The sequence below is a fragment of the Artemia sp. Qi Xiang Cuo genome, chromosome 19 (assembly GCF_049724085.1).
Source record: "Artemia sp. Qi Xiang Cuo chromosome 19, ASM4972408v1, whole genome shotgun sequence".
Classification (NCBI taxonomy): Eukaryota; Metazoa; Arthropoda; class Branchiopoda; order Anostraca; family Artemiidae; genus Artemia; species Artemia sp. Qi Xiang Cuo.
The window spans coordinates 5,200,873-5,226,911 of record NC_142812.1 but is presented as its reverse complement, the minus strand read 5'-3'; the positions used below and the strand labels follow the sequence as shown (position 1 = coordinate 5,226,911).

General features: G+C 34.6%; 1 protein-coding gene across 7 annotated transcripts in view; it reads left to right on the top strand.

Annotated features, from left to right (window-relative positions):
- LOC148940424 (uncharacterized) overlaps window positions 1-26,039 on the top strand; it is a 215,424-nt gene that overhangs the window by 147,139 nt on the left and 42,246 nt on the right. For all 7 annotated transcript variants that reach the window (XM_089105472.1, XM_089105468.1, XM_089105465.1 and 4 more), the window contains one exon: window positions 24,580-24,736. In XM_089105472.1, coding sequence (XP_088961598.1) covers window positions 24,580-24,736 — 157 coding nt within the window. The remainder of the gene's footprint in view (window positions 1-24,579; window positions 24,737-26,039) is intronic.

The following is a 26,039-nucleotide window of genomic DNA, read 5'->3' as shown; positions in this document are numbered from 1 at the left end:
ATGGCTAAGTTTGCTAAAGACAAGCTATTTTCTTGTAAAAACACACAAAATCAGAAAAAATATTGTTAGGTTAGGTTAAGCTGGGTTAGCCTGCGTACGCGCGCGTATAGGTTAGGTTAGGTTGGATTAAGTTAGGTTAGGTTAAGTTAGGTTAGGTTAGGTTAGATTAAGTTAGGTTAGGTTAAGTTAAGTTAGGCTAGGTTCGCCGAAGTACACGCGCGTACGTAGGCTAACCTAGCCGAACCTAACTTAACCTAACTTAATCTAATCTAAACTAACCTAACCTAACCTAACCTAACCTAACCTAAACTAACCTAACCTAACCTCTCTGCGCGCGTACTAATGCTAACCTAACCTAATCTAACTTAACCTAGCCAAAAAATAATTTTTATGAGTTTGTGTGATTTAGCAAGAAAATATCTTGTCGTTATCAAACTTAGCCATAGATATTTGAAACTGTTCATAAATATCTTCATTTTTATCATAATTTCTTATGGACTCCATTAACATTTAAAATTTTTTCTGATTTTGTTTGTTTTCTCAAGAAAATATCTTGTCTTTAGCAAACTTAGCCAGAGCTAGTTGAAACTCTGCATAAATATCTTCATTTTTATATTAATTGCGTAGGTACTAAAGGATCATTGAACATTTTTTCTGATTTTGTTTGTGTTTTCGAAATAAAATAGCTTGTCTTTAGCAAACTTAGCCATTGATAGTTGAAACTCTGAATAAATATCTTCATTTAGGACTAAGTGCGTAGTTACTAAAGTAACATTGAACATTTTTTCTGATTTTGTGTGTTTTCGCAAGAAAATAGCTTGTCTTTATCAAACTTGGACTTAGATATTTGAAACTCTTCATAAATATCTTCAATTTAGCCTTAGTGCTTAGTTACTAAGGGAACATTGATAATTTTTTCTGATTTTGTGTTGTTTCGCAAGAAAACACCTTGTTTTTAACAATTTGAGCCATAGCTAGTTGAAACTCTGCATAGATATCTTCATTTTTAGCCTAATTGCGTAGCTACTAAAGGAACAGTGAAAATTTTTTCTGATTTTGTTTGTTTTCGCAAGAAAAATAGCTTGTCTTTAGCAAACTTAGCCATAGCTAGTTGAAAATCTGCATAAATATATTAATTTTTAGTCTAATTACGTATGTAATAAAGGAAAATTTAACATTTTTTCTGATTTTGTTTGTGTTTTCGCAAGAAAATAGATTGTCTTTAGCAAACTTAGTCATAACTAGTTGAAACTCTGCATAAATATCTTCATTTAAGACTAAGTGCTTAGGTACTAAAGGAACAGTGAACATTTTGTCTGATTTTGTGTGTTTTCGCAAGAAAAGAGCTTGTCTTTAGCAACCTTAGTCATATATAGCTGAAACTCTGCATAAATATGTTCAATTCAGCCTAATTCCGTAGGTACTAAAGTAAAATTGAAAATTTTTTCTGATTTTGTTTGTTTTCGCAAGAAAATAGCTTGTCCTTAGCAAACTTAGCCATAGCTAGTTTAAACTCTGCATAAATACATTCATTTTTAGCCTAATTGCGTAGGTACTAAAGGAACGTTTTACATTTTTTTCCTATTTTGTTTGTTTTTGAGAGAAAATAGCTTGTCTTTATAAAAATTAGCCATATCTATTTTAAACTCTGCATAAATACCTTCATTTTTTGGCTAATTTCGTAGGTAATAAAGGAACATTGAACATTTTTTCTGATTTTGTTTGTGTTTTTCGCAAGAAAATATCTTGTCTTTAGCAAACTTAGTTATAGATAGTTGAAACTCTTCATAAATATCTTCATTTTTAGTGTAGTTGTGTAGTTACTAAAGGAATATTGAACATTTTTTCTTATTTTGTGTGTTTTTTCAAGAAAATATCTTGTCTATAGTAAACTTAGCCTTAGATACTTGAAAATCTGCATAAATATATTACTTTTTAGTTTGGTTACGTAGGTACTAATGGAGCATTGATTATTTTTTCTGAGTTTGTGTGTTTTCGATAGAAAATAGATTGTCTTTAGCAAACTTAGCCATAGATAGTTTAAACTCAGCATGCATATATTCATATAAGACTAATTGCGTAGGTATTAAAGGAACATTGAACATTTTTTCTGATTTGTGTTTTTTCGCACGAAAATATCTTGTCTCTAGCAAACCTAGCTATAGCTAGTTGAAACTATGCATCAATATCTTCATTTTTAGTCCATTTGCGTAGGTACTAAAGGAACATTGAACATTTTACTTCCGAGTTTGTGTGTTTTTGCAAGAAAATAGCTTGTCTTTAGCAAACTTAGCCATAGCTAGTTGAAACTCTGCATAAATATCTTCATTTAAGCATAATTGCATAGGTACTAAAGGAAAATTGAACAATTTTTGTGATTTTGTGTGTTTTCGCAAGAAAATATCTTGTCTTTAGCATACTTAGTCATAGTTAGTTGAAACTGTGCATAAATATCTTCATTTTTAGCCTAATTGCGTAGGTACTAGAGGAACATTGAACATTTTTTCTGATTTTGTGTTTTTTTGCAAGAAAATAGCTTGTCTTTAGCAAACTTAGCCATAGCTAGTTGAAACTCTGCATAAATATCTTCATTTTTAGTCTCACAAGTATGGTATTATTTTTGCTAACTCCCACCGAAAAATTTAGAATTGAACTTTAAATTTCTTTATGTCTTTGTGAAATAAAGAACTGAAATGGCAGCTTTTTGTTTTCTCTGGAGAAATTAGAATTGAAGTGTGTTCTTTGGTAAAGTTCAGAAGAGAACTTGGACTCTCCTTGACTTCGTTGAGAAAATTTTAAATGAAACTATAACTTTTTATCTTTCATGAAAATATTCACTAGTGTGTTATTACTTTTTCTAAATCCCACCAAAAAATTTAGAATTGAACTTTAAATTTCTTTATGTTTTTGTGAAATAAAGAACTGAAGTGGCAGCTTTTTGTTTTCTCTGGAGAAATTAGAATTGAAGTGTGTTCTTTGATAAAGTTCAAGTTCTCTTCAAGTTCAGAAGAGAACTTGAACTTTCCTTGACATCGTTGAGAAAATTTTAAATTGAACTAGAACTTTTTATCTTCCGTGAAAATATTCACTAGTGTGGTATTACTTTTTCCATCTTCCACCAAAATATTAGAATAGAACTTTAAATTTATCTATGTGCTTGTCAAATAAAGAACTGAAGTGTTAGATTTTTGTTTTCTCTGGAGAGATTAGATTTGAAGTGTGTTCCTTGGTAAAGTTCAGAGGAGACCTTGAACTCTTCTTCACTTCGTTGAGAAAATCTTAAATTGAACTATAACTTTTTATCTTCCGTGAAAATATTCACAAGTATGGTATTACTTTTTCTATCTTCCACCTAAAAATTTAGAATTGAACTTTATATTTCTTTGTCTTTGTGAAATAAATAACTGAAGTGGAAGATTTTTATTTGCTCTTGAGAAATTAGAATTGAATTGTGTTATTTGATAAAATTCCGAAGAGAACTTGAACTTTTTTATCTTCAGTGAAAAATTTGGAACAGTATTTAAATTTTTCATCTCTTCGAGCCAGATTGAACTTTTTTATCTTCAGTGAAAAATTTGGAACAGTACTTTAAATTTTTCATCTCTTCAAGTCAGATCTGAACTAAAGTGAAAAATTTTTATATTATTTGGAAAAATAGAAATGATCAATGACTAATTTTTTTTTCATTGAGAAAATTCAGAAGAGAACTTGAACTTTCCTTCACTTCGTTGAGAAAATTTTAAATTGAACTAGAACTTTTTATATTCCATGAAAATATTCACAAGTATGGTATTACTTTTTCTATTTTCCACCTAAATATTTAGAATTGAACATTGATGTTATGTATGTCTGGTTTAAATAAGATAATGGAAGAGGATTATTTTAGTGTTCTATTTATAAAGGATACTTTTTTTTTGTACTGTATTAAATTTCCTACTCTACATTTAGGTATACATCACGTAGGTGAGAAAATTTTATATTGTACGGGAAAAGCTTATATTACGGGAAATTATTAACCCGACTTGTCTTAAATTTTCTATCTTCCACCGAAAAATTCAGAATTGAACTTAAAATTTTTTATTCGGGAAATTAGAATTGAATTGTTTTCTTTGGTAAAATTCAGAATAGAACTTGAATATTCACGATCAGAGTATAACTTTTCCTATCTTCTATGAAAAATTTGGAACAGAAATTTAAATTTCTTCATCTCTTTGAGAAAAAAAATCTGAACTGAAGTGGAAATTTTTATATTATTTTTGTGAAAAAAGATTTGATCAATAGCTTTTTCATTTTCATTTAGAAAATTCAGAATTGAAGTTGAACTTTTCTTCTTCCGGAAAAATATTTGGAACAGAACTTTAATTTTTTTCATCTCATTGAGAAAGGTCGGAATTGAATTTAAGAAGACTTAGAATTAAAGTGAAACTTTTTATCTTCATGGAAAATAATCACAATCAGAGTAGAAATTGTCCTATCTTCTATGGAAAAATTTAGAATTGAACTTTAAATTTTTATGTATTGGTAAACTTAAAAGTGATATGGAAACTGTTTATTTTCTCTGGAGAAATTAGAATTGAATTATTTTCTTTGATAAAATTCAGAAAAGAACAAGAAATTTTCTATCTTCTATGAAAATTTTGGAACAGTATTTTAAATTTTTTCATCTGTTTGAGAAAAATCTGAACTGAAGTGGAAAATTTTTATATTACTTTGTGAAAATATAAATGCTCAATAACTTGTTTCATTTTCATTGAGAAAATTCAGAATCGAAGTTGAAATTTCCTTGACTTCTTTGAGAAAATTTAAAATTGAAGTGAAACTTTTTAATCTTCATAGAAAATAATCACAATCATAGTATAACTTTTCCTATCTTCTATGTAGAAATTTAGAACTGAACTTTAAATTTTTTGTGTCATGGTGAACTTAAAACTGAAGTGGCAGCTTTTTATTTTCTCTGGAGGAATTAGAATTGAATTGTGTTCTTTGATAAAATTCAGAAGAGAACTTGAATATTCAAGATCAAATTATAACTTTTCCAATATTCTATGAAAAATTTGAAAAAGAATTTTAAATTTTTTTCTTCTCTATGTGAAAAGTCGGAACTGAATTTAAGAAAATTTATAATTAAAGTTAAACTTTGTATCTTCATGAAAAATAATCACTATCAGATCGTAACTATTATTATCTTCTACATAAAAATTTTGAACAGAACTTTAAATTTTCTATGTCTTGGTGACCTTAAAACTGAAATGGAAGATTTTTATTTTCTCTGGATAAATTAGAATTGAATTTTGTTTGTTGGTAAAATTCAGAAGAGAACTTGAACTTTTCTATCTTCTATGAAAAATTTGGTATAGTATTTTAAATTTTTCATCTCTTTGAGAAAAATCTGAACTGAAGTGGAAAATTTTTATATTATTTTGGAGAAGAAGAATTGATCAATAACTTATTTCATTTTCAATGAGAAATTCAGAATCGAAGTTGAACTTTTCTTCTTCCGAGAAAATATATTGAACAGAACTTTAAATTTTTTCATCTCTTTGAGAAAGGTCGGAACTGAATTTAAGAAAAGTTAGAATTAAAGTGAAACTTTTTATCTTCATATAAAATAATCACAATCAAAGTATAACTATTCCTATCTTCTAAGTAAAAATTTAGAACTGAACTATAAATTTTTTATGTCTTGGTAAACTTAAAACTGAAGTGTAATCTTTTTATTTTCTCTGGAGAAAATAGAATTGAATTATGTTCTTTGGTAAAATTCAGGTTAGAACTTGATATTTTCTATCTTCTAAGAAAAATTTTGAACAATATTTTAAATTTTTTCATCTCTTTGAGAAAAATCTGAATTGAAGTGGAAAATTTCATATTATTTTGGCAAAATAGACTTGATCAATAGATTATTTCATTTTCATTAAGAAAATTCAGAATTGAAGTTGAACTTTTCTTCTTCCGGGGACATATTTGGAATAGAACTTTAAATTTTTTCATCTCTTTGAGAATGGTCAGAACTGAATTTAAGAAAATTTAGAATTAAAGTGAAATTTTTTATCTTCATAGAAAATAATCACAATCGTAGTATAACTTTTCCCATCTTCTACGGAAAAATTTAGAGGGGGAGGTGACGGTGAGGAGTGGGGAGGAGAGGGAGGGTGGGGGTCCTTTGGGAGCCTGGGGGACCTTTGGGTGCCGGTGGAGGGCCTTTGGGGGTCCGGGGGGACAGTTGGGGGCCTGGGGGACATTTGGAGACCGGGTGAAGGCCTTTGGGACCCCGCTGGTCTTTTGGGAGCTCGGTGTGCCTTTGGGGGCCGGGGGAGGGCCTTTGGGGGTCCGGGGGGACAGTTGGGGGCCGGGGGGACATTTGGGGACCGGTGTAGGGCCTTTGGGACCCCATTGGTCCTTTGGGAGCTCGATGTGCCTTTGGGGGGCCGGGGGATGGCCTTTGGGGGTCTGGGTGGGTCTTTGGGTGCGCCGGTGGCTCTTTGGGGGTCCGGGGGCCCTTTGAGGACCAGAGGAGGGCCTTTGGGGTCCGGGGTGCCCTTTGGGGGTCCGGGGGCCCTTTGAGGACCAGAGGAGGGCCTTTGAGGGTCTTAGGAGGGCGTTTGGGGGGCTGGGGCTCTATGGGAGCTTGGGGGACCTTTGAGTACAGGGGGCTTCCTTCGGGGTTGTGGTGGGGGATCGGAACCCTTTGGGGTTGGGGTAGAGGACCTCACAACACTTTTCAAATGGAACTTGTGTATTATAACGACCACAGAGTTTCACCCTCAAATTCTCTTCTAAAACCTTTCCTAAAATCTTCTTTCAAAATGTCTCTAACTGTTTCGCCGAAATAATCCCATAAAATGGATAAAACGGTTTCGCCCAAATAATCCCTAAACGTAATTTCAGCGTGTTCCTTTTGTTTAGCATCTCTGCGCTAACGCATTTCAAATTTCTAGGAAACCCTTTCCTACGTTAATCTCTTCATCTCATAAATTTTCCTAGCTAAACTATTAGGGTATCGTTAGAATATCAATTTATCTCTCCAACTTAAAGCTCCATGAAGCCGTATTTAAAAATAGAATTTCTATCTCGTTAGACTCCCGCATAATTCCAAGATAACAAGTGATGTCAATTATAATTCCTGACACTAAAGATCAATGAAGCCCTATTTAAAAATAGAATATTAATTTTTCTCTCTGACCTAAAGAATGTTTATCCCTCATACCTAAGATTAAAGAAGCCTTAATGTTTCTTAATTCTCCCCTTCGTGAATCAATAATTTCCCCTAGCGATTATGTAAATCAAGTTCACAGGTGCTACTCTTGACAGGCCCACTTGGTTCAATAATTCCCCCATCGATTATGTAAATCAAGTTCACAGGTGCTACTCGTGACAGGACCACGTGGTTCAATAATTACCCCATCGATTATGTAAATCACCCCTCATGTCATTCGCACATGGCCAAACAACAACAACAACAGATCGATTGACCTAGAAACACCCACATTAGACTCGATCGATAATCCTTGAATAAATTATGTCCCGTCAGCATTAAACTAAATTGTAGATGGCAGCACGGTGTTGGTTCTGTGCTGGTACCCCCTCCTCTACTCTTATTTTCGAAAAAAGGGAAAAACAACCCCTAAAAGTCATAGAACTTTAATGAAAATCACACCATCAGATTCAACGTATTAGAAAACCCTACTACAGAAGTTTCAAGCTCCTATCTGCAAAAATGTGGAATTTATTTGTATTTAACACAAAAATGTGTTTATTTTTTTTATTTCTTTTTTTCCCAGGGGTGATCGTATTGATCCAGTAGTCCTAGAATATCGTTAGAGGGCTCATTCGAACGAAAATTAAAAGTTCTAGCGCTCTTTTTAAGTAACCGAAAATGGAGAGCAGCGTGGCCCCCTTCCACGCTCAGTTTGTTCTCGAAGTCACCCAATCAAAAATTTGAGATAGCCGTTTTGTTCAATATAGTCGAAAATTGAATAAATATGTCTTTGAGGATGACTTAATCCCCCACAGTTCCAGAGAAGGGCTGCAAGTTATAAACTTTGCCCATTGTTTACATAAAGTATTGGTTATTGGGAAGTATACAGACGTTTTCAGGATTTTTTTTTGGTGGGGTGTGGGGGGGGGGGGTTCAGAGTAGGGGGTCACGGGGGGATCTTTCCAGGGAGGATTTTTCCTTGGGGGAAGGGACATATCTATGAAGGCGGCACCGGATTTCCCAGCATTATTTAAAAAACAATCAGAAAATAGATAAAAAACAAGTTTTTCAACTGAAAGTAAGGAGCAACATTAAAACTTAAAACGAGCAACATTAAAACTTATTACTTTCAAAAGAGCTATCTATTCTAAATAACCGGCCTTTGTGATCCAGAGATTTGTGATTCGAGCAAAATTTGAACTTTAGCGCAAAGAGCGAGGTATTGACAAGGGGGTGAACTCCTTAATATACGTAATAAAAACATACGAATATAGAAGTTCGTCACGTAAGTTAATTCGTAAGTTACATCAGAACCAAATTTTGAGAAAGTCATTTAGTCAAAAAAGGCAATTAATATGCAAATCTCGTTTTGATTATTCATGTACGGTGAGCCAAAATCAAAGCTTCATTAATTCAAAAATGTCCTGAAATTAAACAAAAAAAACAATTTTTTTAACTGAAAGTAAGGAGCGACATTAAAAATTAAAACGAACAGAACTTATTCCGTATATGAAAGGGTCTGTCCCCTCCTCAACGCCTCACTCTTTACGCTAAAGTTTGACTTTGTCTCACAACTTTATTTTTTAAAACAATAAAAAACTTTAGCGTAAAGAGCGAGGCGTTAAGGAGGGGACAGACCCTCTATATACGGAATAATTTCTGTTCGTTTTAAGTTTTAATGTCGCTCCTTACTTTCAGTTAAAAAAAAACTTGTTTTTTTATTTAATTACATACTTAAAGTTCTAAGACCATGATCTTTAACTCAAAGACTTAAATTAGTCTTTTTTTATTTTTTGCAGCCTAATCATTGGATTTTTCGCTCCTAAGAGAACATTCTTTTTTTGTGTTTTTCTTGGAGCGGTTGATGTTGTTTCCAGCAAAGCACTAGTTTTTAGAATCAACAGATATTGGAGAAAACCGACTCAGTTTGTTCAAACTAGCTTCGTACAAATATCTTGCGAAATTAGAAGAGTAATGATCTACACATGTTTATTCACCTTCTTTTTTATATTAATTCAATACAAACCTTAAACTCATCTTAGACGCAAAAACAACCGGTAAAATCACTTTTTTTCATTTTGTAAATTATGGCTTCACATCTTTTGAGTAAAGATCTGATCGAATAAGAAAAGGAAGAAAAACATTATAGATTTTTTCATTGTAAATGTCAATTCTTAAAATATTCAAAAAACTATAGCATATATTACAAGCCTTTTCGAAAGTTAGCAGGATACTCAAGCCTTGTTTGGAGGTCGTTTTTTTTTTATGTGTGAGGGTGTGTAGCTTGAACAATAAATGAGTCTGGCACTTTTATTTGAATTTTAAATTCAAAAAAGGAATTCATAAAGTAGCCAAATTTTTAACTATTATTTTGCCATTTTGAAGTACATTATTTATGTACCATGCAATGCATAATACATGTAGCCCATATTCTATTAGAATAATGAAAACAATAAGTTTTATTTGGTTGATTAGAATTAAATTGATTTTTCAATCAAATATAGAAAAAGAAATTGATGAGCAAGTCAAACTTTAGCTGTTATTTTTCTATCTGAAGATTATATTATTGCTTGCAATGTAATACAAAATACATGCATTGACTATTCAAAATGGGATAGTAACAGCAAAATGAATCTGATTTTTTTATTTCAATTATATTTATTTTAATTCTAAATTTAAATAAGAATAAAGAATTGGTAAACTAGAAACTCTAAAGATATAGCCCATATTCGTTTGATAGTTCATCCAATTTACCTGAAATACCTCTAATGGAAAGTTTATATTTCGGCCTAAGGACACTTTTTTGTGGCCTCGAGCAGGCTTCTCCAATCTTCCCCATAAAATAATCGAATTTCTATAGATAGGTCATTGACTACATGTCAAGCGTTTCGCAGTAAGATGAGATGGGTTGTATTTTCCACTAATAATTACATCATACTTAACTGGCACTTACCACAATTTTTAAATAACATTATCAACCAAAGGTAGAAATGGTAAGAACTTGGATGTTTATTAAGCCACTATTGTGGCTTGAGCAGCATCACACAATCTTTCATCATAAACCAAACTCATTCACTCTTGGCCACGTGTTTCTTGAATTTCCGCCACTGAGTGTAACCCCAATGGAATACAACACAGTGATGTGGCAAAATACAGTCCCACATCTTGTTAGTTCATTTGTGTGAATTAAATATAAAAAACAAGTTTTTTAAACTGAAAGTAAGGAGCGACATTAAAACTTAAAATCGACAGAAACTAGTTTGTATATAAAAGAGACTGTCCCCTCCTCAACGCATTGCTCTTAACGCTACAGTTTTTTATTGTTTAAAAAAAAAATTATTTCTTTAGAAAGAGTCAAACTTTGTCATAAAGAGTGAGGCGTTATGGGGGGGACCGTTCTTTCATATAAGGAATAATTTCTGTTTGTTTTGAGTTTTAATGTCGCTCCTTACTTTCAGTTTAAAAAACTTGTTTTTTTATTTAATTTTTGAATGTTTTTGAATAAATACAGGTTTTGATCTTGGCTCACCGTACATGAATAATTAAAAAAAAATTCATATTAATTTACTTTTATTTAGTTAAATGGCTTTCTCGAAATTTGTTTAATTTTATTTACGAACGTTTTTATTAGTAATAAATATACGTATATGAAAGGGACTGTCCCCTCCTCAACGCCTCGCTCTTTACGCTAAAGTTTTTTATTGTTTAAAAAAATAAAGTTGTGAGATAGAGTCAAATTTTAGCGTAAAGAGTAAGGCGCTGAGGCGGGGACAGTCCCTGTCATATACGGAATAATTTCTGTTCGTTTAAAGTTTTAATGTTGCTCCTTACTTTCAGTTTAAAAAACTTGTTTTTTTTATTTAATTTTTGAACGTTTTTGAATAAATGCAGGTTTTGATCTTGGCTCACCGTACATGAATAATTAAAACGAAATTTTCATATTAATTTACTTTTATTTAGTTAAATGGCTTTCTCGAAACTTGTTTAATTTTATTTACGAACGTTTTTATTAGTTATAAATATACGTAACTTACGAAATAACTTACGTAACTATATTCATATTTTTATATTCATATATTTTTAATTTGTTTATTAGGGGGTTCGCCCCCTAGTCAATACCTTGCTCTTTAAGCGAAAGTTCGAATTTTGTTCCAATTCTTTAAAAATGACCGCTTAATCACACAGGCCGTTAATTAGAATAAATAGCTCTTATGAAAGTACTAAAAAAGCTTTGGCTTAAAGAGCGACGTATTGACTACGGGGTGAACCCAATCATATATGTAATATTTTCTGTTCGTTTGAAGTTTCGATGTTGCTGCTATTGCAGTTGAAATACTTTTTTTTTTAAATTAAATTTCTGATCTTTTTTTAAATAATGCTGGGAAGTCCGGCGTCCCCTTCATAGCAGTGTCCCTTCCCCGCATGAAAACTTCCTTCATGGAAAGATCCTCCCACATAACCCCCGACCCACCCCCCTCCCCCACTACCAGGAAAAATATCCCCGGAAAATGTCTGTATACTTCCAAATAACCACTACTATATGTGAACAGTGGGTAATATTCACAACTCTCATTCATCCCCCCGGGTCCTTTGGAGGATTAAGTAATCCTAAAATGCATACTTATAACGTATTCGACCAGATTGAACAAAACGGCTATCTCACAATATTTATCAGGTGACTTAGGGAAAACAATGAGCGTGGGAGGGGGCCCAGTTGCCCTCCAATTTTTTTGGTCAATTTAAAAGGGCACTAGAACTTTTAATTTTCATTCCAATGAGCCCTCCCACAATATTCTAGGACCACTGGTTCAATACGATTACCCGTGGGAAAAAAAAAAAACAAACAAACAAAAAAACACCCATCCGGGATCTTTCTTATGGCAAAAATGAAAAAATCCCCATTTTCTTTGAAGTGAGATTGAAATTTCGACCGTAGGGTTCTATAATAAGCGGAACATGATTGTGTCAGTTTTATTCGGGTTCTACAACACTCAGAGGTTCTTTCCTCCTTTTTTCGAAAATCAGCCAAATTTTCTCACTTTTGATGCGTAGAATTAAACTTGATGAAACTTATATATTTGAAATCAGCATTAAAATATGATTCGTTTGATGTATCTATTTGTATCAAAATACCGTTTTCTAGAGTTTCGGTTACCATTGAGCCGGGTCGCTCCTTACTTACAGTTCGTTACCACGAACTGTTTGACTAACATTTGTGTACGTCACAAAAATAAACTACCTGAAGCGCACTTTTTGATACGGAAGTATGGGAGTGCTACTTGCTTTGAAATTTCTTGCGGTCCGTTGGTCCGAAATGAATCTGATTTTTATTTTATTTTATTATATTTATTTTAATTCTAAATTTAAATAAGAATAAAGAATTGGTAAACTAGAAACTCTTAAGATATAGCCCATATTCGTTTAATAGTTCATCCAATTTACCTGAAATACCTCTAATGGAAAGTTTATATTTCGGCCTAAGAACACTTTTTGTGGCACTATGCAGGCTTCTCCAATCTTCCCCATAAAATAATCAAATTTTTATAGATAGGTCATTGACTACATGTCAAGCGTTTCGTGGTAACGAACTTTCAGTAAAAAGATACACGGAACAATATCAGTCAACACTATAAAAAGTAATTTTTTATAAAAGTTAATTAAAAAAAGCTTTTTCCACAAAATAAGTTTTTCAAGGAAAAGTAAAGAACTCCATTAAATAAAAATGGGCATGAATATAATCAAATAATCTACCAAGTGTCAAACCACCACCAATCAGCATCAGTAAATAAATAAAAACCAAATCGAACAGAAATTATACTAAATAATAGAGTCAAACTCGAAACGACCAGATATTACTCACAACCCCTATAGCTTCTCAAAGCCAGAACATAATTTGCACTTTACTCAAAAAAAATACAAATGAATGTGTATTGTCAGTTTAATATACATATGCATACACTTATCCTTTAAAATCTCAATAATTTTTTATTTATTAAAGTTATAAAAGGGAAAACATTAAAAAAAATTCAGTTAAGTAACCTTTTCTCAATAACCCTGAGGCCTCGGGGGGTGGGGGGGGATTGACATCTCCAAACGCATAGTTACTGAACCTTTCAACGATGCTGAAAAAATAGATGTCTCAAAACTTTGTTTGGATGTTTTTTTTTGGGAAATGATGGGCGTGGGCGGGGGATGGTTGCTCTCAAATCACTTTTGACTCTTATAAAGGGCGCTATATTCATGAAAAGAGGGATAGTTAGAGGGGGAGGTGGCTAGTTGACCTCCATCACTTTTGACTCTTAAAATGGAACTAGGGCTTCCAATTTTCCAGGAAGTGAGCCACCTCTAAGCTTTATACAGCCATCCTCTCCATAAAAACCTCAAATGTCCCTGGGGCATAACTTACAACCCTTGCCTTTAGGCTCTGGTGGTTTGTAGTAATCCCAAAAGCCTTGTTATATGATCTTTGGACTATTTTGAATAAAATAGATATCTCACAATTTCTATTGGATGCAATTCAGGAAACCATGACGTGGTTGGGGGGGGGTAGCTATCAAATGAGCCCCATCTAAAGTTTATACGACCAGCCATGCCATAAAAATCTTATATGCCCCCAGGGCATAACTTACAACCCTTGCCCCAGGGCTCTGGAGGGTGGTGCCAATCCTAGAGGCATTGTTGCATGTTCTTTGGACAATTTGAACAAAAAGGCTATCTCGCAATTTCAATCAGGTGTATTTGGCAAAAAGAAGGGTGATTGGGAGGGGGGCTAGTTGTCCTCCATCACTTTTGAATCTTAAAAGGAACTAAACCTTCCACTTTTCAACCAAATGAGACTCCTCTAAAGTTTATACAACCTCCCTTCCATGAAAACCTTAAATGCCCCCGGATGCGTAACTTACAACCCTTACCCTGAGGCACTGGGGATTTCTTTCAACTCCAAAAGACTAATTATATGATCTTTGGACTATTTTGAATAGAATTGTTATATGAAAATATCAATTGCATGTATTTTGGGATAATACGACGTATGTGTATGTTTGGGGGGGGGAATAGTGGCCCTCCGATCACTGTTATTCTTAAATAAGGGAACTATAACTTCTGATTAACAATCTAATGAGGCCCTCCGAAGCTTATACGACCACCCTCTCTATAAAAACTTTATACGCCCCCAGGGCATATCTTACAACCCTTGGCCTGAGGGCTGTAGCGGCTGGTGGTCATCCTCAAAGACATAATTTCCAGACCTTTTGACTACGTTGAACAAAATAGTTATCTCAAAATTTTGACTGGATGTGTTTTGGGGAAAGGGGGGCTGGTTGCCCTTCAATCACTTTTGACTATTAAAGAAGGCACAAGTCCTTTCAATTTACAATCGAATGAGCCCTTTCTGTAGTTTCTACGATAACTTCTTCTATACGAAGTACCCTTATCTAAAACAAATCCCCCAAAAAACAAAATAATTATAATACATTGCGCCAAACTCGTTCTTTACTTAGGCAGCACTATTGTGCTGCCTATGATATATACAATCATCAACTATTTATGCTGATTCCGTATACATAAAACTCGTCAAGTTTAAAGTTAACTATCAGAAGCTACAAACCTGAGAAAATTTACATGACTTTGAAAAAGAGACACAACACAGCCAAGAAGACATGTGATCTTGAATGAAAGTTGAACCATCAAATTCAGCACATCAGAGAACCCTATTGTATAGGTTTCAAGATCACATCCAGAATTTTAAAAACTTGGGCCAACAGCCAATCACACCAGATTCCTGACAGATTTGAAAAGCTACTATAAATGATTTTTTAGTTGAGTTTCTAAGTTCTACTTCATCGTATGTTTCTTTCGCTTTTAACAGTCTATCATGAGAAAAGTTCAATCGCTGGACCTCAAGCTAGAGTCCGCAAATGACCCCATTTTTAATAGCCTCGTTCCATTACAAGATATTAAAAAAGTGTTTAATGTACTCTGTGGTCGTTTCCCTAGAGGGGATAATTACGATTCTCTCTTGAGTTGCTTCAATGATACCTACGTACGTGGTATTTCGTTGCCAAGTTGGGGGTTTGCATGGCCAAGACTTTTACCAGTTTTCTGGAACCACACTGAAAGTACATTGAATTACGGGGCAAAAGCAAAGAATCCTATCTACCAATCTACCTTAGTCCTGCCCTAGGATCGATGATACATTATCTATAAGCAAGTGAAATGACCTCATTTTTATACGATTCTGAAAAAGGGTTGTGCCAGCTTTGCCTCTCACTGAGACAATCTGTCTTGGCTTTTTCTCCAATTAGCCATGGCTCTCAATTTTTTCATCACAATCCACCAAGGTGATTTTAATTCTAATGCGATTCTCTCGATCAAACACGAAATAATTACAATTCTCTCTTGGGTATTCTATCTCTCTCTCTACTATTCTCTCATGTTCGTGGCATTCCATTGCAAAGCCGTGGGTTTGTATTGCCAAGCGATTTTTACCAGTCTTCTGTAACCCCACTGAAAGTACATTGCATTATGTGGTAAAAGTAACGAACGCACCAGAGGGTTTTCCCAATGCCCTAAATGGTATGTTCATCTGCACTCATACAGGTCCTTGGAGGCTCTTTGTTGGACCAAAGAGTGATATTGCTGTTCAGTGTTTGATGGCATCACAAATTGCCCAACAGCAGGATTAGAAAACTAAAAAAAATAGTCTACTTCATCAATGACTTTCAAGACACAATCATTTATACCCTCAGGAAGAAAACGAAAATAGATACACGTACTTGAAAGTTATTGCTCATATACAAGGGTAAAAAGAAGCTTTGGATGTAAAAAATGCCCACTAGAACGTGTCTTTCATTAACTTTTTGCAAATCCCCCCCCCCCAAAGAAGAATATTTTCATCTTTAGGAATATATCACCCTTTTCTACCAGTGTTTGTGTGTCCCCCAGTGCTTGTGGACTGATCAAAGCTTAAATAAATTCAGAAGAAAAAAATATTTACTGTTGTTAAGGATTCTATGAAAATCTGGCAGAAAAATAAATACGAATTGCCCAGACACATGTTGCTCTCTACTTTGAGTCGCGTCTTGCTCTCTAAAAATGACACCAATTGCAATGTTTTGTTTTCTGCTCCTTTTTTAAAACAATATACAAAAAATTCCCTCACGAGACAAAAAATTGAAATAGATCGGCATTATATGGTTGTTGAATTGAAAGGGGTTGAGTTATGTGGTGTTTGAACTATGTGGTGGTTGAGTTGCTTGGTGGTTGAATTTAAGGTAGCTGAGTAAATTGATATTTGAGTTGAGGGTGGTTGAGTTTTTTGGTGGTCAAGTTAATGGTAGTTGAGTTGTTTGGCGTTTTAATTTATGGTAGTGGAGTTTTTCAGTAGTTGGCTTTGGGGTGGTTGATCTGTTTGGTGGTCAAATTATGGTGGTTGATTTGATGATGATTGAGTTACCTGGGAACTGTCTGAATCCTAATGTGCCAGAATTTGCTGCTTCTTCTGCAAACAATAGCAAACATATCGATTTGCATATTTAGAATTAACGTTAAAACCCATATTAAGTGGTGCGTTCATGTTTAACCTAGCCAAGTAATAAATAAATTATAAATTTACCTACTTGATTGCGTCCCAGCTCTTTCTTAATGCTAATTCTGTTATGATTTGTCATTATATGCCAACTGTTATTGAGAAACTATTACAAAGTAACTGAAACAACAAAATTACTGAATTTTTGGCTATAGGCTACAGACATAAGAAGAGGAAGAAATAAATAGACTGTAAGCTACTCTGATAATAAATTAAACACAGGTTTTCTGTATTTAATGATGTAAAAACTTTGTTTTTATGTGTTTAGGTCAGAAAAGGGCATTAAGTGCACTTTGAATGAGTGAGAAATAAATAACTGTTATTTACTTTGCCAAATTGTTGTATTTTTCCTCTCAAAACTTCTATTCCTCTTTTTAAATTTTTAGGATTTTTCATTAAAGGCATCAATTACGATTTGATAAAGATGCAATTGAGAATTTTCAAGTACTCTCCTGGGGTATTTTGACATAAAATTTTACTATCAGTCACAAGTTTTCTAATAATTTCTTTTCTTTTAAAAATCCAGCACAAAATTTTATACTTTCACTGGTTTTTTCGTTAGCTAAATTCGGGTATTCAACCAATAATCCTAGTCCGAATGGAAAACCCAGCGAGAATCCAACAACTTATCCAGGATAAAGCAAGAACATGGAGCTTTCGGACACGCCCTATATAACCTAGCTCATTGTATCGATCCGGCCCTGTTAGTCTTCGGTTTACAGCAACTGTCAGCAACATAATCATTAAGGTTAGCTGTCCTACCAGTATTTAAATACCATGCTAACTTATGGGTTTTCTTATAACCATTTACTGCATTCGTTATAATTAGATTGTTATACCTATAAAACTGCAGCAATCTGTAGCTATTACTGGTTTCTTTTCCTACACCAAATTTACCTAGGTTGAGTTGCCATCTATCCCTATTTCTACCGATCTGGGCGTTAAAATCTTCTAATAAATACGCTATATTTCTACCTGGGACCCTGTCTATTTTTTCCTTTAGCTGTAAGTAAATTTTATCTGAGTCACTACTATCTCTTTCAGTCGGGTCTAGAGGGGGCATATACTATTATGACTGAAAACCCAGCCCTTTTTAGTCATAAAATGAGCGACCTGCATTCTATTATTAATGTCTTATCAACCTAAACAAGACTTAGCAGCTTCCTTATTCATCATAAATCCTACTCCCTGTTTACATAAGCCACCCTTCCTGCCTGAGTAAATAAATTCTATATAACCTAATTTTATGTTTTCTGCCCCCTGGGATATGAGTTTCTGACACTCCTACCAAGTCCAGTTCGAATTGTCTGAATTCGTCAGTCCAAGTGTCGATATAATAATTTTTTTTACCGTTGTAACATTCAACGTTGCAATTTTCATATTCTTTAAATTATTGAAATTATTTTGTTTTACCGCAGGAAAAACAGTAGTCCCAAAACCAGTGCAGGACTAACACATCTTCACAAATCTACAAGAAGCGCTTAAGCTCCCTTAAAACCGGACTGCAAGAAGTCCCTGAAACCTACAGTTGAATGGAGGCTTTGTGTAATCCTGGGCCCGTCTTGGAGACAACATGGTTTTCTACACTTGGAGATACTCTTTTATCAACAAGATTCGAAATCCTGTAAAGAAAATTTCAAGCCTATTCTCTCCGGCTCATTATATATTCATACCTACAAATATTATACTGCTAATAAAAAGCAAAATCACAGGCAGCGCAATAGTAAAAAACGATGTTGGCACAATGTATTATTTTTTTTTGGTTCTTGGTCTTAGACCAGGACACTTCGTATCGAAGGAGTTGTCGTAAAAACTTCGAAACGGGCTCATTCGATAGGAAATTGGAGTGTCTTGTGCCCTTTTTAATAGTCGAAAGTGATTATAAGGTAACTAACACCCCTTCCACATCCACCATTTCCCCAAACTCATCCAATCAAAATTTTGAGATAGCCATTTTGTTCAGCGTAGTCGATTTCCAGATAGAAATTATGTTTTGAGGAGGACACTCCCCACAGCCTTCAGGGCAAGGGTTGTAAGTTATGCCCTGGAGGCATATAAGGTTGTTTTTTTTAAGAAAGCGTTGTCGTAGAAATTTCAAAAAGGGCTCATTTGATTACAAATTGAAATGGCTAGTACCCTTTTTAATATTCGAAGGTGATTGGAAGGCAACTAACACCCCTTCCACGCCCACCATTTATCCAAACACATCTAATCAAAATTTTGAGATAGTCATTTTTTTCAAAATAGTGTAAAGGTCCGGAAATTATATCTTTGAGGATGACATTCCCCCCACAGCCCTCAGGGTAAGGGTTGTAAGTTATGCTCTTGGGGCATATAAGGTTTTTATTGAAAACTTTGTCGTAGAAACTTGAAAAAGGGCTCATTCGATTGGAAATTCAAAGGTCTAGTGCCCTTTTTAATAGTCGAAAGTGATTTAAGGTGAAAGTGATTTAACTAACCCCCCTCTCACGCCCACCTTTCCCCCAAGCACATCCAATCAAAATTTTAGATAGCCATTTTGTTCAATGCATTTAAAAGTTCTAGAAAATACGTCTTTGAGGATGATAACCCCCTCAGAGTCCTCGGGGAAAGGATTGTATGTTATGCCCTGGGGTCATATAAGGATTTTTTAGATAGTGATGTTGTAGAAACTTCAAAAAGGGCTCATTCGATTGGAAATTAGAAGGGCTATTGCCCTTTTTAATAGTCGAAAGTTATTGGTGTAGAAATAGCACCCCTTTCACACCCACCGTTTCCCCAAACACATCCAATCAAAATTTTGAGATAGCCATTTTGTTTGACGTAGTTAAAAAGTCTGGAAATTATGTTTTTGAGGATGACACTCCCCCAACAGCCGTCAGGGCAAGGGTTGTAAGTTATGCCCTTGTGGTATATAAGGTTTTTTTTTTTTATGGAAAGTGTTGTCGCAGAAACTTCAAAAAGGAATCATTCGATTGGAAATTGAAACGGCTAGTGCCTTTTTAATAGTCGAAAGTGATTGGATGCCAAGTAACCCCCCTCTCACGCCCACCATTTCCCCAAACACATCCAATCAAAATTTTGAGGTAGCCATTTTGCCCAACGTAGTTGAAAGGCCAGAAAATTATGTCTTTGAGGATGACAACCCCCTCATAGCTCTCAGGTCAAGGGCTGTAAGTTATGCTCTAGGGTATATAAGGGTTTTTATATAAAATGTGTTGTCGTAGAAACTTCAAAAAGGGCTTATTTGATTGGAAATGGAAAGGGCTAGTGCCCTTTTTTAATAGTCAGAAGTGATTGGAGGGCAACTAACCCTCTTCTAACGCCCACCATTTCCCCAAACACATCAAATCAAAATTTTGAGATTGCAATTTTCTTCACCGTAGTTGAAAGTTCTGGAAATTAAGTCTTTGAGGATACCCCCCTCCCCCCCCCTCTAGGAAAGGGTTGTAAGTTATAACCTGGGGGAATGTAAGGTTTTTATTGAAAGTTAAAAAGTCCGGAACTTATGTTTTTGAGGATGACACTCCCCCCACAGCCCTAATGGCAAGGGCTGTAAGTTATGCCCTTGGAGTATATAAGGTTTTTTTGAATTATAGAAAGTGTTATCGCAGAAACTTCAAAAATGACTCATTCGATTGGAAATTGAAAGGGTTAATGCCCTTTTTAATAGTCGGAAGAGATTGGAGGGCAACTAACCCTCCTCTGACGCCCACCATTTCCCCAAGCACATCCTTTCAAAATTTTGAGATAGCAATCTTCTTCAACGTTGTTAAAAGGTCTGGAAATTAGGTCTTTGAGGATGACAACCCCCCCCCAGCCCTCTGGGCAAGGGTTGTAAATTATGCCCTGAGGGCATATAAAGTTTTTATTGAAAGTGTTGTGGTAGAAACTTTAAAAGGGCTCATTCGATTGGAAATTAAAAGCGCTAATGCCTTTTTTAATAGTTGAAATTGATTGGAGAGCAACTAACGCCCCTCTCAAGCCCACCATTTCCCCAAACACATCCAATCAAAATTTTGAGATAGTAATTTTGTTTAACATAGTTGAAAGTTCTGGAAATTAGGTCTTTGAGGATGACAATCCCCTCACAGGCCTCAGGGCAAAGGTTGTAATATATACCCTTGGGGCATATAAGGTGTTTATAGAAGGGGTTGTTGTAGAAACTCAAAAAGAGCTCATTCGATTGGAAATTGAAAGGCCTAGTGCCATTTTTAATAGTCGAAAGTTATTGGAAGGGTTGAGATTTCAAAGGCAGCGCGATAGCGCTGCCTATGTAAAGAACGATGTGGTCACAATGTATTAATTATTTTTCTTTTTTCGTCTTCTTTTTCTTCTCCATACCCAGGCACTTCGTATCGAAGAAGTTGTCGTAGAAACTTCGAAAAGGACTCATGCAATTGGAGTTGCTAGTGCCCTTTTTATCAGTCAAAAGTGATTGGATAGCAATTAGCCCCCCCCCCCCACCCCCATCATTCACCCAAACACATCCAATCAAAATTTTGAGATAGCCATTTTGTTCAGCGTAGTTGATTTCCAGATAGAAAATATGTTTTTGGGGAGGACACTCCCCTAAAACCCTCTGGGCAAGGGTTTTAACTTATGCCCTGAGGGTATACAGGAACGATGTTGGCACAATGTATCATTTACTATTTTTTTCTTTAGAGCAGGGCACTTCATATGGAAGGGGTCGTCAGTAGAAACTTCAAAACAGGCTCATTCGATTGGAAATTCAAAGGGCTAGTGCCCTTTTTAATAGTCGAAAGTGATTAGAGGGCAACTAGCCCCCCCCTTACGCCCATCATTCCCCCAAACACATCAAATCAAAATTTTAAGATAGCCATTTTGTTCAGCGTAGTTTATTTTCAGATAGAATATATGTTTTTGAGGAGGACACTCCCCCACAACCCTCAGTGCAAGGAAAAGGGTTTTAAGTTATACACTGTAGGCAAATATGATTTTTATACAAGGTGTTGTCGTATAAACTTCAAAACAGGCTCATTCAAAATTGGAATTCATAGGGCTAGAGCCCTTTTTAATAGTTGAAAGTGATTGGAGGGAAACTAGCCCCCCCCCCCCCCACTCACGCCCATCCTTCCCCCAAACACATCCAATCAAAATTTTGAGATAGCCATTTTGTTCAGCGTAGTTGATTTCCAGATAGAAAATATGTATTTGAAGAGGATACTCCCCCACAGCCCCCAGGGCAAGGGTTTTAAGTAATGCCCTGGGGGCATATAAGTTTTTATAGAAGGTGATGTCGTAGAAACTGCACAAAAAGCTCATTCGATTGGAAATTCAAAGGGCTAGTGCCCTTCTTAATAGTCAAAAGTGACTGGAGGGCAACTAGCCCCACCCCCTCCCCCCAAGCCCATCATTCCCCCAAACACATCCAATAAGAATTTCGAGATAGCCATTTTGATCAGCGTAGTTGATTTCCAGATAGAAAATATGTTATTGAGGAGGAAACTCCAACACAACCCTGAGGGCAAGGGTTATAAGTTATGCCCTTGGGGCATATAAGGTTTTTATTGAAATCTTTGTCGTAGAAACTTAAAAAAGGGCTCATTTGATTTGAAATTCAAAGGGCTAGCACTCTTTGGTAGAATGGTAGAAAGTGATTAGTGATATTTTTTGTTGTTGTTGTTGCCTAGACCAGGGCACTTCGAATCGAAGGAGTTGTCGTGGGAACTTCAAAAAAGGCTCATTCCATTGAAAATAGAAAGGGCTGATGCCCTTTTTAATAGTCGAAAGTGATTGGAGGGCCACTACTCCCGCTTCCACTCCCGCCCTCCCACGCCCACCCTCCCATTTGCCCATTATGTTTAAAAACTAAATGTTGCCTTAAGATTAAATCAAAATGCACCGTCTTAATGCTAATTTCCAGTAAGGCATCTCAGCAGTATCCCAAGAAAGACTGATGGTATTATGTTCAAACTTTCGGGGCTACTTCTGCTCTTAAAATTTAACCAAATCAAAATAGCGCAAGTGCACCCAAGCTATCAAAGAAAGTAAACAGATTTTTTTTGCGAATGGTATCAAGTCTTCCATTTCAGATCAACTAGAGGAGGTATGAAACTAAATTAAACACTACTATTTGTGTACAGATTTTTGAAAGGGTGTATGTTGTTTAAAATTGCTGAAAATTTTTCTCCAACATAAAAATAGCAGGCCAAACTATAAAGTCTTAAAAAAAAAGATTTAAAGAATTATTTTCTTTTTCCCTGAAAAGACAATGTCAATATAAAACGAACAGATATTTATTTAAAAAACTTTCTCCACAAAATAAGTTTTTCAAAGAAAAGTAAAGAACTCCATTAAAATAAAATGATGAATAATAAAATCAAATAATCTACCAAGCGTGAAACTACCACAAATCAGCATCGATAAATAAATGAAACCCAAAACGAACAGAAATTACAATAAATAACCGAGTCAAACTCAAAACGAGCAGAAATTAACAATTAACGAGCAGAAATTAACAAGTTAGGCGCAAAACCCATATGCCTTTCCAAGGCCAGAACAAAATTTGCACTTTACTGAAAAAATACAAATGAACGTGCATTGTCAGTTTAATATACATATGCTGATATTTAGTAATCAAAATGTTAATATTATTTAATTTATTAAAGTTATAAAAGTAAAAACATTTTTATTTTTTTCAGTGAAATGCAAATTTTGTTCGGTTTCATTTATTTATCGATGCTGATTTGTGGTAGTTTCACGCTTGGTAGATTATTTTATTTTAATTTTTGCTAATTTTTGGTTTAATAAAAAAAAGTAAAGCTATCAAAGAAAGGAAACAGATTTTTTTGGCGAATGGTATCAAGTTTTCTGTTTCAGGTCAACTAGAGGAGGTATTAAACTAAATTAAATACTACTATTTGTGTCCAAATTTTTAAAAGAATTTATGTTGTTAAAAATTGCTGAAAAGTTTTTTCCAGCATACGAATAGCAGGCCAAACTATAAAGTCTTAAAAAAACAAAAAGATTTAAAGAATTATTTTCGTTTTCCCCGAAAATACTATCTCAATATAAAATGAACAGAAATTAACTAAAAAAACTTTTCTCACAGAATAAGATTTTCAAAGAAAAGTAAAGAACTCCATTAAACCAAAAATGAGCAAAAATAAAATAAAATAATCTACCAAGCGTGAAACTGCCATAAATCACCATCGATACATAAATGACACCCAAAACGAACATAAATTACAATAAATAACCGATTCAAACTCAAAACGAGCAGAAATTAACATGAGTAGGGCTCAAAACCCCAATGCCACCCTAAGGCCAGAACATAATTTGCACTTTACTGAAAAAAATACAAATGAATGTGCATTGTCAGTTTAGTATACACATACTGGTATTTAGTAATCAAAATGTTAATATTATTTTATTTATTAAAGTTATAAAAGTAAAAACATTTATATTTTTTCAGTAAAGTGTAAATTATGTTCTGGCCTTGGGATGGCATAGGGGTTTTAAGCCCTACTCATGTTAATTTCTGTTCGTTTTGAGTTTGACTCGGTTATATATTGTAATTTCTGTACGTTCTGGGTTTCATTTATTTATCGATGCTGATTTGTGGTAGTTTCACGCTTGGTAGATTATTTTATTTTATTTTGCTCATTTTTGGTTTAATGGGGTTCTTTACTTTTCTTTGAAAAACTTATTTTGTGGAAAAAGTTTTTTAATTAATAAATAAGCAATAGCCAATGATTTACCTTTCTTTTTATTAGAGTTAATTGCATAATGTGTAGGTACCTTTATTTGCTAGTGTTTCTGTTTCGTCTTATATCTACTATCTCATTTTCAGATGTTTTGGATACCTCAAACGGTATCTCACGTCAACTATTTTTTGATCGTTTGAGTAAAGTGCTACAGAAAGAACGTACAAATTCTGAAACTGAGTCTGGCTATGCGGTTGAACTGTTCTTGGATAGTCCTGATGGCAATGATGATATCCAACGAAGGTAATTAAGTTTAAGCAAGTTGGAGATGGTGTCTACCTTCAGAGGCACTTAGAGCCAAGAAGAAACTGATATCTTGTCCACCTCTAATATATATATTACTCTTATTTTTATTAATACAAGTTCTAGCGAGGTTGACATGCTATAGGCCTAACATTAGCTTTGGTCTTCGGATACAGGATTGCCGTTCTTGTCAGGTAACTTTTCAAACAGTTCGTGGTAACGAACTGTAAGTAAGGAGCGACCCGGCTCAATGGTAACCGAAACTCTAAAAAACGGAATTTTGGTATGAATAGAAACACCAAAAGAATCAAATTTAAATTCTGATTTCAAAAATATAAGTTTTATCAAGTTTAATCTTACCCATCAAAAGTTACTCGCCTGAAAAAATTTGGCTGATTTTCGAAAAAAGGGGGAAAGACCCCCTAAAAACTATAGAATCTTAATGAAATTCACACCATCATATTCAGCGTATCAGAGAACCCTACTGTAGAGGTTTCAAGCTCCTATCTACAAAAATCTGGAATTTTGCATTTTTTGCCAGAAGAAAGATCACGGGTGCGTGTTTATTTGTTTTTTTTTCCCAGGGGTAATCGTATTGACCCAGTGGTCCTACAATATCGTAAGAGGGCTCATTGGAACGGAAATTAAAAGTTCTAGTGCCCTTTTTAAGTGACCAAAAAATAGAGGGTAACTAGGCCCCCTCCCATGCTCATTTTTTTCTCAAAGTCACGCAATTAAAATTTTGAGATAGCCATTTTGTTCAACATAGTCGAAAATCTAATAAATATGTCTTTTACGATCACTTAATCCCCCACAGTTCCCAGGGGAAGGGCTGCAAGTTATGAACTTTGCCCATTGCTTACATATTGTATTGGTTATTGGGAAGTATACAGACATTTTCAGGAAGAATTTTTTTCCTGGTGGAGGGGGGGGGGCTGGAGGAGGGGGTTACTCAGGAGAATCTTTCTGTGGAGGATGTTTCTTTGGGGTAGGGGACATTTCTATGAAGGGGTCACCGGATTTCCAAGCATTATTTAAAAAACGATCAGAAATTAAATTTTAAAAAACAAGTTTTTTCAACTGAAAGTAAGAAGCAACATTAGAACTTAAAATGAACAGAAATTATTACGTATATGAGGAGGTTCTCCCCCAAGTCAATACCTCGCTCTTTACGCTATAGTTTGTTTTTAGTGCTTTCAAAAGAGCTATCTATTCTAACTAAAAGGCCTTTGTGATTCAGGGGTTTGTGAATTAAATTTTTTTTTAAATTTTAACTTAAAGAGAGTGGTATTGAATAAGGGAA